This window comes from Carcharhinus amblyrhynchos, chromosome 6, assembly GCF_965287045.1.
Source record: "Carcharhinus amblyrhynchos chromosome 6, sCarAmb.v2.hapA, whole genome shotgun sequence".
Classification (NCBI taxonomy): domain Eukaryota; kingdom Metazoa; phylum Chordata; class Chondrichthyes; order Carcharhiniformes; family Carcharhinidae; genus Carcharhinus; species Carcharhinus amblyrhynchos.
Genome location: NC_137329.1, coordinates 65875768 through 65889689, shown reverse-complemented (window position 1 = coordinate 65889689; position 13922 = coordinate 65875768). Strand labels below are relative to the sequence as shown.

The 13922-nt window shown below is 46.1% G+C and overlaps 1 protein-coding gene across 1 annotated transcript in view; it reads left to right on the top strand.

Moving 5' to 3' along the window:
* The window catches only part of madd (MAP-kinase activating death domain), a 241808-nt gene that overhangs the window by 90189 nt on the left and 137697 nt on the right, over positions 1-13922 (top strand). Inside the window, 4 exon segments of the mRNA XM_080190554.1 lie at positions 1706-1809; positions 10596-10789; positions 11566-11819; positions 12652-12791. Coding sequence (XP_080046680.1) covers positions 1706-1809; positions 10596-10789; positions 11566-11819; positions 12652-12791 — 692 coding nt within the window.

Below are 13922 nucleotides of genomic sequence, written 5' to 3'. Positions count from 1 at the left end.
CACAGAAAGTAGTTGAGGCCAAAACATTGTATATTGCTGAGACGGAGTTTGACATAAGGATATGTCTAAAGAAGGAATTAGAGGATCAAAGGATATGGGGGAAGGTGGGATCAGACTATTGAGTTGTGTTTGGGACCAGACCAGTAACTCCAAGGTGTATTATGAAGTTAGCCTCGACTCTAACTTTAACATTTGATTTTGGCATTAGGGTAAGCATAAGATGTTTTGGTCCAGGTATAATTCAGTTGACCCACTAAGAAGCCTTTATCAAAACAACTTTACTTAAGGACACTATTAGAATATAACAAAAAGAATTAGCATAACTACCAATTAAAATACTCAAACACGACAAAGTATAATTCTTAACAGCTAGCTATCTCTATTGTTCAACTTAAAACAATATCCCCATAGACATAAGCCCTTCTTCAGAATTAGCACAAATAACAAGTATGTTCACGTGGCACTAGATTTCCAGCCTTTTAACACTTCTGGAAAAAGATCCAGACAGTGGTTTCCAGAGAAGGATATAACCTCAAGCAACAAAACTTCAGAGAAGTAAACTTAGCCTCTGGCAGCTCCCAGTCTCCACTCTTCAGAGAGGGGAAAAGAGAGACACTACTCTCTCTCAATTCAAAAAAGACATCCAAGCTTGAACATTCTGTGTAAGCCAAGCTTCACCCAGTCACATGACCTTGCCTAGCAATCAACTTAATCAGCCCTACTCTGCAAAATCTCAGGGGGAAACTAAAAACAACAATAGCATTAGTTCAGATTAAAAGGAACATTCTAGCAATTGTACTGTTGCAATAACAATATAGGATGCTGGTTCCAGACAAAATGGCTCCGAGTGGATAGAACTGTGACAACAGATCCTACCCAAGGACATGATTCAAATGCATTTCTTAAGGAATAGTATCGTCACAGTTGGATGACCAGCCATGGTCATAATGAATGGCGGAGCAGGCTCAGAAGACTGAATGACCTACTCCTGTCCCTCCTATTTCCTATGTTTATTTATTAAACAATGTAAATCCAGTTGGTGTACAATGACTGTCAAATGTATACTTAAGATTGTTTTAATGCAGCAAAATCTACAACTGGATTGGAGGAAGACAAATTTATAGATTGTCTTAAAATGACCTGTTGAAATGACGATTGTTGTTTTCGCGCAACTTTCCATTCTTTCAAAATGAAAATGAATGCAGGAATTAACAATTTATGTTAACAACTTGCATTTACAAGTTACCTTTAGGCTGTGAGGATAGAGCACCTACGGAAAGATGGTTGTTCCTTCTTTAACCAGGGGAGGAGAAGTTTGATAGAAGGGTTACTAAACTAACTCAATGCTGTTGGACCAGGAATCAGTGTACTCAATGAACACCGAGAGGGCTGAGGGATGATTTGGTGAGAGAATGTTTAAGATGAGTCTGTCCTGTTGGAGATCTCCATCAGGTTCCTAAGGTGTTTCTGTCGATTTTCTTGTTTGCGGCATTTTATATTCATTTCCTTTCCTCCTTCAGCTCTTTTTGAAATGCAGTTTATTCATTGGCTATCCCTTGGGACTGGAAAATATGACCAAGAAATATTAGCCATGTCCCATCTTTCTCCAGGTGATGTCTTGCTGAGTATGTCCAGCTGTTTTGTTCATGGATTGTCTTGTGCTCTTCCCTGTTGGTGTTGCTGCTAACTCTCCCCTCTATTCCAGTGGCAGTGACAGTGTGGAATACAACGACTCCAGCTCCTCGTACTCATCCCTGGGTGACTTTGTGAGTGAGATGATGAAGTGTGATATCAAAGGGGACACGCCCAGTGAGTACCCAGTCTGACCATATTTGCACATTGTACTGAGGGCAAGTGAGCCCTCTGAAGCTTGCTGCTTTAAAGTTGCTTTTCTGCCAGTCGCTTTCTTGGCACTGACTGGGCTGCTAAGTGTGTTGCACCAATCACAGTGCAAAGTGCCTGCTGCCAGCCTCTCTCAGGTAAAGAACGAGATAGCTTAGTGATGACGAAATGGTAATATCACTGGACAAGTAATCCAGGGGCCTCAATCAGTTGTCTCGGGACTTGAGTTCAAATCCCACCGTGACAGCTGGGACAATTTCAATTCAATTACATGATAAACCTGGAATTAAAATCTAGTCTCAGTAAGTAGTTTGCACCATTGCCTCACAGTGCCAGGGACCTGGGTTTTATTCTGACCTTGTGTGATTGTGTGGAGTTTACACGTTCTCCCTGTGTCTGCATGAGTTTTCTTCGGATGTTCTGGTTTCCTCCCGCAGTCCAAAGATGTGGTTTGGTGGATTGGCCACGCTAAACTCTGGGGAATTGAGAGAATTGGGTGGGTGGCCTGAGTGGGATGCTGTATCGGAGAGTGGGTGCAAATTTGATGGATCAAGTGACCTCTTTCTGCATTGTAGTGATTAAACAAAGAAAACAAAGAACAACACAGCACGGGAAACAGGCCCTTCGGCCCAACGAGCCCGCGCCGCCGTCCTACTATCTCAGTGACCTATTCATGATTTTAGTCTACGCCTAACGTGCGAGGATCAGGGAGGTCCAATTTAGGGACAATTTTAGTACCCAATCAATCAGCCTAAAAGCACATCTTTGGGGGATGTGGGAGGAAACCGGAGCACCCGGAGGAAACCCACGCAACCACGGGGAGAACGTGCAAACTCCCACAGACACAGGCCCAAATCCATGTGTCCGCACAGCAACAGAGATAGTCTCTGAGCTGTCATGTTGCCCTCGAGATGGTCCAGTTTAAGCACACTAACGACATGAAGCAATAGGCAACTCCCGAAGCAACATCCAAGAGCAGCCCACTACAACCTGCCGCCTGCATGCCCCTTGCTGGACTTAAATGCCTGTGGAGACAAAAAAATTCATTATTAAACAGGCAAAGACTAACATTCCTGAGGCAAAACGTATTCCCAAGCCTACAATGTTCAGTAAGGCCTACTATATCCCCCTATATGTAGCCCGCTCATATGGCTGTCTAAGTGACTCTTAAACAACCCTAGCGTGCCTGCTTCCACCACCTTACTCGGCAGTGCATTCCACACCCCCACTACCCTTTGCGTGAAAAACTGCCCTCTAATATTTGTCTTATACCTAGCCCCCCTCACCCTAAGCCCGTGACCCCTCGTTCTATCCATTTCTTGTAGCGGAAAAAGCTTACCACCATTTACTCTATCTATCCCCTTCATAATCTTATAAACCTCTATTAGATCCCCCCTCAGCCGACGTCTCTCAAGGGAAAACAGCCCAAGTTCATTCAATCTTTCCTCGTAAGACAGCCCTTCCATACCAGGCAACATCCTGGTAAATCTCCTCTGCACTCTCTCCAGGATCTCTACATCCTTCCGGTAGTACGGCGACCAGAACTGGACGCAGTACTCCAAGTGAGGCCTAACCAACGTTCTATACAACTGCAACATCAGACTCCTACTCTTATATTCTATACCTCTTCCTATGAAGGCTAACATACCATACGCTTTCCTCATCACATTCTGCACCTGTACCGACACCTTCAGGGACTTGTGCACTTGCACCCCCAGGTCTCTCTGCGTATCTATACTCCGGATAGTTCTACCTTTTATCGTATAACTCCCCTCCACATTATTCCGGCCAAAGTGCATCACCTCGCATTTCTCCGGATTAAATTCCATTTGCCATCTATCTGCCCAATCTACCAGCCTGTCTATGTCCTGTTGCATTGCCAGGCACTGCTCCTCAGTACCCGCCAATCCAACCATCTTGGTGTCATCAGCAAATTTGCTGATCACACCACCTACCCCCTCTTCCAAGTCATTAATATATACCACAAATAGAAGAGGTCCAAGTACCGAGCCTTGCGGCACACCACTGGTGACAGGCCTCCAATTGGAAAAGGAGCCTTCCACTACTACTCGCTGTCTCCTCCTCCCAAGCCAGTTCTCCACCCATCTACATACCTGGCCTTGTATCCCATGAGCCTTCACCTTTTCTATCAGCCTACCATGAGGGACCTTGTCAAACGCCTTACTGAAATCCATATAGACAACATCAACGGCTTGTCCTTCGTCAACCGTTTTTGTCACCTCTTCAAAAAATTCCACTAGATTCGTAAGGCACGACCTCCCTGTAACGAAGCCATGCTGCGTATCCCTGATCAGATTGCAGCGCTCCAGATGTTCATACATCCTATCCTTGAGGATCCTCTCCATTAGCTTGTCTATAACTGAAGTCAAGCTCACCGGCCTATAATTCCCTGGGTTATCCCTCTGACCCTTCTTAAACAACGGTACTACATTTGCAATGCGCCAATCCTCTGGGACCTCACCTGTGTCCAAAGAAGAGACAAAGATTTGCGTCAGAGGCCCAGCAATTTCATCCCTCACCTCCCTTAACAGCCTGGGATAGATGCCATCAGGCCCCGGAGATTTATCCGTCTTTATACTGTCTAAAAGTCCCAACACCTCTTCCCTCGTGATGACTATATCCCTCAACGGATCCTCAAACTCCTCAAGCACAGCACCAGACATCAGGCCCCTCTCCTGCGTGAATACCGACGCAAAGTATTCATTCAGGATCTCCCCCATTCCCCCAGGCTCCAAGCATAGTTCCCCTCCTCTGTCCCTGAGAGGACCAATCTTCCCTCTAACCATCCTTTTATTTCTAACATAGGAGTAAAATGCCTTAGGATTTTCTTTAATCCTACCCGCCAAAGCCATTTCATGGCCCCTTTTTGCCTTTCTGATGCCCCTTTTAAGTTCTCTCCTACATTCTCTGTATTCTTCTAACGCTATCTCTGTCCTCAAATGCCTAGATCTAATGTACGCCTCTCTCTTCCTCCTGACCAGGTCCTCAATATCCCTAGTTACCCACGGCTCTCTAATCCTACCCTTCCCATCCTCCCTCTTGACCGGCACGTGCCTTTCCTGCAAAGATTTTAGTTTTCCCTTGAGAGACTCCCACATACCCAGCGTCGACCTGCCATCAAGCAGCTTACCCCAGTCCGTATCTTTAAGATCCTGCCTAATCCGGTTGTATCTAGCCCTCCCCCAGTTTAACACCCTCCCCTTAGGACAGGCTTCATCTTTATCCATTAATATCTTAAACCAGACAGAGTTGTGGTCACTGTTAGCCACCTGCTCTCCTACTTCAACGTCAACCACCTGCCCAGGCTCATTCCCCAGAACCAAGTCCAGTATAGCCCCCTCCCTGGTCGGGCTATCCACATACTGCTCCAGGGATCCTTCCATTACACACTGTACAAATTCCTCCCTGTCAGCACCCTCTGATCTCGGCACCTTCCAGTCTACCCCGGGGAGATTAAAATCTCCCACTACCACCACCCTATTCTTCCTGCACTTATCTAGAATGTCCCTGCTTATCCCTTCTTCCACAGCCCTCGGGCTGTTGGGCGGTCTGTAGTACACACCCAACATAGTAACATCTCCCTTCCTATTCCTCAACTCCATCCATAGCGACTCGATTCCTATATCCTCTATTCCTCCCTCCCTCTGCACTGCTATGATGCAATCCTTAACTAACAACGCCACTCCCCCACCTCTCTGCGACCCACCCCTATCACGCCTGAAGCACTTATACCCGGGAACATTCAACTGCCAGTCCTGCCCTTCCTTTAACCAAGTCTCTGTCACCGCCACCACTTCCAACTTCCTTTCGAACATTATTGCCTTCAGTTCATCTGTTTTGCCAGTCACACTCCTAGCATTGAAACACATGCACCAAAGACACTCAGAAACAATCCGATCCTTCTTCCTACCCTCCGGGCTTACCCTATCCCCAATCCCAGTTCCGTCCACATCCCCACCCCCCCTCCATATTAGTTTAAACACTGCCGAAACACTCCAGCTAACCTTCCAGCTAAGATATTCACACCCTTCCCAGTTAACTGTACCCCATCCCTCTTATATATTTGCCCCTCTTTCATAAAGACTTCCCAATGGTCTACGAATCTAAAACCCTCTGCCCTACACCAATCCTTCAACCACGCATTGAGTTGGAGTATCTCATTATTTCTAGCCCTGCTAGCCCCAGGCACCGGCAGCAGCCCAGAGAACGCCACCCTGGAGGCCCTACATTCTGTGGTAAAGTGTTAGATTGTCATAAATCTCCACTTGCCTCAATAATGTCCTTTAGGGAAGGAAATCTGCATCCTTATCTCATTTAGTCTTTGTGGGTTTAACTGCCCTCGAGCCAGAAGCGAAAATGACACATTCTGCCCAGCTCTGGCTTACCTACCCCAGATGGACTGAAGTGTTTTCTGAAGGCAGCTTACCACCTCCTTTCCTTGAGAGCAATTAGAGATAGGCAATGAATGCTGCCTAGCAAATGATAGTGCCATGTCATCAAAGAATTTACCAACATTATGGAAGCAATTTGTTGAAAGTTACTTGGGTCAACTGTTCACCTGTGATAACAAACTCCTCAGTTATAAATAAGGAAGGTGATGGTTAAAAAGGGAATTCAGGAGAAAACTGCCACCCAAAGGCAGGATTTCATTATTTACCATAAACAGCCCTATCAGTGGACATGATTAGTAGGTTAAGAAATGATTTGTTGTGTTCTCATTAGGGTGAGAAGTTGGATGGAGGGAAACCAGGAACCAGTAGATGGAATGTATTTGGATTTCCAAAAGGCATTTGATAAGGTGCCACATAATTGAGCTCATAATGTCCAAGGAGATTCAAAGTTCAAAGAAAATTACAGCACAGAAACAGGCCCTTCGGCCCTCCAAGCCTTCACCGACCATGCTGCCCGACTCAACCAAAACCCCCTGCCCTTCTGGGGACCATATCCTTTTACTCCCATCTCATTCATGTACTTGTCAAGATGCCCCTTAAAAGTCACAACCATATCCGCTTCCACTACCTCCCCTGGCAACGAGTTCCAGGCACCCACCATGCTCTGTGTAAAGAATCTGCCTCGTACATCTCTTTTAAAACTTGCCCCTCGCACCTTAAACCTATGCCCCCTAATAATTGACTTTTCCACCCTGGGAAAAAGCTTCTGACTATCCACTCTATCTATGCCTCTCATAATCTTGTAGACTCCTATCAGGTCTCCCTTCAACCTCCATCTCTCCAGTGAGAACAAACCAAGTTTTTCCAACCTCTCCTCATAGTTAATGCCCTCCATACCAGGCAACATCCTGGTAAATCTTTTCTGTACCCTCTCCAAAGCCTCCACATCCTTCTGGTAGTGTGGAGACCAGAATTGAACACTATATTTCAAGTGCGACTTTACTAAGATTCTATAAAGCGGCAACGTGACTTGCCAATTTTTAAACTCAATACACTGGCCGAAGAAGGCAAGCATGCCGCATGCCTTCTTGACTACCTTCTCCACTTGCATTGCCACTCTCAGTGACCTGTGCACCTGTACACCCAGATCCCTTTGCCTACTAATACTCCTAAGGGTTCTGCATTTACTGTCTATTTCATATCTGTATTAGACCTTCCAAAATGTATTACTTCACATTTGTCCAGATGAAACTCCATCAGCCATCTCTCCGCCCAAGTCTTCAACTGATCTATATCCTGCTGTATCCTCTGATGGTCCTCATCGCAATCCGCAAATCCACCAACCTTTGTGTCGTCCGCAAACTTACTAATCAATCCAGTTACGCTTTCCTCCAAATCATTTTTATATATATATATAACAAACAGCAAAGGCCCCAGGACTGATCCATGAGGAACACCACTTGTCACAGCGCTCCACTGCTATCCTGTGTCTTCTTTGATCGAGCCAGTTTTGTATCCACCTTGCCAGCTCACCTCTGATCCCATACGACCTCACCTAGCATTAATAAATTCACTAGCATTAGTGAAGAGTTGTTAACTGAAAGGAAACTGAAAGTCTGGATATGTTGGTCACTTTCAAATGAGCAAACTGTAGCTAATGAAGTGCCGCAGGGATTAGTGCCAAGGCCTCAACTATTTATAATCTACATTAATGACCAGTATGAAAGGACCAAGTGTCAATGATACCAAGGAAAGTTATTAAGAGTTTACAAAGGGATGTAAATAGATTATATGAGTGGGCAAAAAATTGCCAGATGGAGTATTGTGATGCTAGTACGCCTTTGAGAAATATTTTTTTAAATCGTATTCTTAACAGTTTGTAAGCAGGCCTTTTCGTTTCATTGTAGCTCCACCTGCCTGCTTAAAAGTCCTTCTACTGCTGCATCCATAGCTTAAATGGGATTTTGTTTATTCTTAATCTGGGTTTAACGCAGTGACTTGGAATTTACAACTGCATGGCAGGTCATGTGTTTTGGACAGTTTTTTCTTCATAGTGAATTCAAGACTTCACTTTCAGTTTGGCTACTGGCTGCTGCTTTTGTTAGAATGCGTTTGGACATCAGACTGAAAAGCAGTGTTTCTGTTCTTTGCCCTGGTTTTGTAAATTCTGCTGGCTAATTGGAAGCAGGTTCCCTGGCCTTCCTGGAGTGAACATTCTGCTGTTGGTTGTTTGGTAGCTAGTACCTAGATGCTCCCGCGTGCTGCCGCTCCCTCCCGACCGCCCGCCCCCTGCCCCCCTGCCGCGCAGCTGTTTTGGGAAGCTATTCAGACTTCAAGCTTGTCTGTGTGTATCAGCATCTACCCAAGGGAGTAAGGTCCAGTATCGTGTGAGCGTTTGTATTTTCTGTACTAAACAAGTTGCAAAGCTTTTGTTTATTGGGTTTGTTTGGTTAGAATGGTATTTAGCTGTTGAGGTTTATACAATGCCATGGTTGTTTTTTATTTCTTGTTTGTAATTGGTGAAATTTATTGCTAATTTTCTTTTTATACGTGTTAACTGTATTTTTAAATAAACTTTGTTTGATAAAAGCTCCCTAGTGAGTCATTTGGATCATATCCAAAGTGAAATGTCTCATGCTTGCCCTAGCCAAATTCAAATTGCAAAATCTATGATCCAAGCAGGTTTCATAAAACATTTTGGAGTTTTTGACTTGAATTATCATAGAATCATACAGTGCAGCAGGAGGCCATTCAGCCCATCGAGTCCACACCAACCACAATCCCACTGAGGCTCTTTCCCCACAACCCGATGCATTTACCCTACCTAGCCGCCCTGACATGAAGGGGCAATCTAGCATGGCCAATCCACCTAACCTGCATACTTTTGGACTGTGGGAGGAAACCGGAGCACCTGGAGGAAACCCATGCAGACACAGGGAGAATGTGCGAACTCCACACAGACAATGAACCAAGCTGGGATTCAAACCTGGAACCTGGCATTATGAGTCAGCAGTGCTAACCACTGTGTCACCGTGCCGCCCTATCACAGTATAATGTTGGAAAATGTGAGGTTGTCCTCTTTGGCAGGCAGAATAGATAAACTGACCATTATTTAGATGGAGGGAGATTGAAGAAAGCTGCAGTACTGAAGGATCTGGGTGTCCATGTACGTGAATCACAAAAAGTGAACATGCAGGTGCAGCAAGTAATTAGGAGGGTGAATGGCATGTAAGCAGGAGTAAAAGTAGGAAGTTTTACTACAGATGCACTGGCTATCACACCATTCCAAGAGTCCAGTGTACAGAATTGGTCTCTTTGGGGGATATACTTGCATTGGAAGCAGTTCAGAGAGGTTCACTGGGCTTATTCTTGAATTGATGGATTTAGCTTGAGAGGAATGGTTGAGCAATTTGGACCTGTGGCCACGTGAGTTCATAAGGATAAGGGGTAATCTTATTGAACCATATATGATGCTAAGGAAGCTTGACAGAGTGGATCCTCAGAAGATGTTACCTTTTGAGGGAGGAGTCTAGAAATTGAGGATAGAATAATAGATGAGAAATATCTCCATCAGCAGGTTGTGGATCTTTGGATTTTTTTGGAGCCAGAGATAAGGAGAGACTAACAGTCAAAAACTTGTTCGAGGGTGTGGTAACGTGAGACCACAAGTAAGGTAGTCAAATGCTTTGTGTCAAAGAAGGAACTCCTTTATATAATTAAATCAAGAAGTTAACGGTAATAGTAATAAATATGAAAACAGGAGCACAAGTAAAATGGGTCTTGCTTACAGAATGGTCTCTTGCAGACTGAAAAGCCCTCCAAAACCTGCACATGCTCAGAACCCTGAACAGACACCAATAAAACTATTATATAGGAGAAAGACTTATAAGAATACTCTGTACTCAAAATAACATGCTGCAACAAGAGGTGAGATAGGTCCTGGTGTTGGGAAGTCAAGGGCTATGAGGGAGCAGGAAGGAAAATTGAGATGACTCCAAGATCAGATCAGCCATGATGGCATTGAGTGTGGACCAGGCTCGAGGCCTGTTCTGAAGAAAGAGGTATTTAAAGAATGTGGAGAAAAGATATTTAGCTAGCATTCAAGGACATGGAGTTTGGGGGTATAAATAGGTGGTGGAAACACTTGAATCTGGCAACATCTGTGGAGAGAGAGAAACAGTTTTTCGTGTTGATTATAGCTCTTTACAAGTTTAATGTTGAATTTGAAATGTCAACTCTGTTCCAGTCAGATTTCCAGTTAGGGGTTGTGACTGAGTGAAGACGCAGTGTGGAATATAACGCAAGGAGCTTTATGAATATCATCTCTCACTATCATTACAGATCTCGATCCACCAACCCACGCGGCCCTTGGAGATCCCAGTGAGATAGAGTTCCAGGGATTTCAGAAATATCGGGATGACCTGGATGATCAGGGATTGGACAGTGAAAATTCTCTGGAAAACAATCCTCTTCGATCCAGCTCAAGTACAACAGCCAGCAGTAGTCCCAGCACTGTTATACAGGGCACAAACCATGTATGTCCACTTCTGAGATTACAGTCAATCCTGGCCCAGTCCCTGAGCATCTTCTCCAGCCCGCTTGTATCTCGTTTCCCCCTCCCTCCCGCAGTCGCAGTCCCCCCTCCCTCCCGCACTCGCGGTCCCCCCTCCCTCCCGCACTCGCGGTCCCCCCTCCCTCCCGCACTCGCGGTCCCCCCTCCCTCCCGCACTCGCGGTCCCCCCTCCCTCCCGCACTCGCGGTCCCCCCCTCCCTCCCGCACTCGCGGTCCCCCCTCCCTCCCGCACTCGCGGTCCCCCCTCCCTCCCGCACTCGCGGTCCCCCCTCCCTCCCGCACTCGCGGTCCCCCCTCCCTCCCGCACTCGCGGTCCCCCCTCCCTCCCGCACTCGCGGTCCCCCCTCCCTCCCGCACTCGCGGTCCCCCCTCCCGCCCGCGCTCGCCGCGCCCCCCCTCCCTCCCACCTGTGCTCGCCACGCCCTCCCTCCCTCCCTCCCTCCCTCCCGCGCTCGCCGCGCCCCCCCGCGCTCGCCGTGCTCCCCTCCCTCCCGCCCGCACTCGCCGTGCCCCCTTTCACAGTCGCTGTTTCTCCTCCCTCCCACACACTGCGGTGGGGGTGAGGAAGTGGGTGGGAGGGGGATGTCAAGAGTATGGGAGGGATGGGGCGAGGAGGGTAGTCGGTGGGGCAGGGAGGGCGGATGCTGGCTGTGGGATGGTGGGGGGGTAGCAGGGCCTGGGTTTTGGGCTGTAGACTATGTGACTGTTGTCAGTAACTGACCACCTCTGGTCCAGCAGGAATCCATCGATTCGGCAGAAGCAGAGGAGAAAACGCTGACTTTCCATAACCACATTTCTGCCGCGTCAATCCAGGCTTTTGCCAAGGCTAATCTTGAGCGACGGGAGAATGATGGGCTCTTAGAGGGGCCGGGGCGCCAGCGTGACTATGACAACCCATACTTCGAGCCTCAGTATGGTTTCCCTGCTGAGGAGGGTGAGGAGGAACAGGGAGAAAGTTACACTCCAAACTTCGCTCAGAACATCGAGAACCGGTAAGCTTGGGGCTGATTGTGGTAAATATTAAAAACTACAGAACAACTCGAATGCTGTGAGGTCTGTGAATTGGGGAGAGTTTGAGAAATCCACCTGAGTGTCAGGGAAAAGAGCTTACAGTGCAGAAGAAGGCCATTTGGCCCATCGAGCTTCCACTGACCACAATCCCACCCAGGCCCCACTGCCATTTACCCTGCTAATCCTCTGACATTAGGATCAATTTATCATGGCCAATCCACCTAATCCCCACATCTTTGGACTGTAGGAGGAAACCTGAGCACCCGGAGGAAACCTAAGCAGACATGGGGAGAACGTGCAGACTCCATATAGAGAGTCATCCAAGGCCAAGTCACTGACATGTTTGTGAGGCAGCAGTGCTAACCACTGTGCCACCCCTGTTTGATTAAAACTTGTGTATCTTGTGACTTAAACAAGTGTCTGGAATCTCAACATTTACTTATTTTAAACAAAACATTGTTGGGCATTAATTGGCATAACATTGGGATCTCCCCTCATGTCCTGAGGTCTGACAAAGGAGTGTAACAAGTTCACATACTCACTGGAAAGTAAGGAATAATACCTGGGGGTTTAAGTACACCAATCCAAGTAGGATTGTAATGGTATTTTAATAAAAGCATAAGCAGGGGGTTGATTTTAGAGGGATCAGATTAAATGGTGGAGAAATTAGTTTAGACTTGTAAAAAATCCCAATTCCAACTATATTCAGTTTTGGGCTTCATGTCGCAGAATAGATATTAAGATGTTGAGAAATGTGTAACCTGGATTTGCAAGGATGAAAATAAGTGTTCATTTTGATTTCCAATGTTACAGGCCTCCGAAACCTCTCCGCCCCAACAGTTTGAGACTCCCGAGTGATTCTGAGGCGGAGTCGGACTCACGAGCCAGTTCGCCAAACTCCACTGTCTCCAACAACAGCAGTGAGGGCTTTGGAGGATTCATGTCATTTGCAAGTAAGTGCGACAGCACAGGTGATGGTATATTTCAGACAGCCAGTAGACAAAGGATATACATGGAGGTAGTCTTTACACATTTTATCAGTGTTAATTTTCATAATTACAGATTATGAGCCTCCTAACCCAATGATCACAATTTGACTCTGTCTATTTGTAGGGACAAAAGTGAATGTCTGGTTAATGCCATACTTGTTTACAGTTAAAACACAAGTAACACAATGTTATACTCTAAGGCTTGTTTGTGTTTGGATTTGCTCAATACAGACTGTGGTATTGACAAGTGCTACTTAGGACACTGACACTAAGGGTAGAAGAACATGGGAAATATTCAACCCTTTGAACCCAGCCTTTTCATTAAAATCATGGCTGAACTTTTCCATTAATGCTATTTACATTGGACATTGCTAGTGCAGAAAAATCTCAGTATCTGTCTACAATGTACATAACGTGTGAACATTCATAGCTTTCTGGGCTGGAGAATTCCAAAGATTCTCAACCTTCTGAGTGAAGATATTTCTCTGAGCCATTCTAAAATGGTTGCCCTCTTATCCTGACACTATGATTCCTCCTCCTCGCCTTCACATGCAGGAGAAATGATCTCTCACTGCTGTCAAACCCTCTCAGAATTTTAATTATTTCAGTGAGACCATCTGTATGCATGGGCTTATTCCACTGAATCTCTCCTCATACGCAACCCCTTATTCCTTATTATCAATCTTGTAAATCTTTGTCACAGCCTCTTTATAATAGAACACCATGGAAATAAAGGATGCAGTGCCATTGCAGAAATACCATTTGGCCCATCTAGTACACACTGACCCTCTGAAAGAGCATCCCGCCCAGGCCCATCCTGTCCCTACGTCCCCATAATGCTGCACATTTACTGTGGCCAATCCCCCTAATCTGCAGATCTTTGGACTGTGGAAGGAAATCCATGCAGGCATGGAAAAAAACTCTACGTGGTCACCCAGGGCTGGAATTGAATCCAGGGTCCCTGGTGTTGTGAGGCAGCAGTGCTGCTAACCACTGTGGCACTCTGCTGCTCATGTTAACCTTTATGATTTGTGGAGTGTGCAAGAACTTGCTAAATCTCTCTGAATCCCTACATTGACAGAAATCATAGAATTC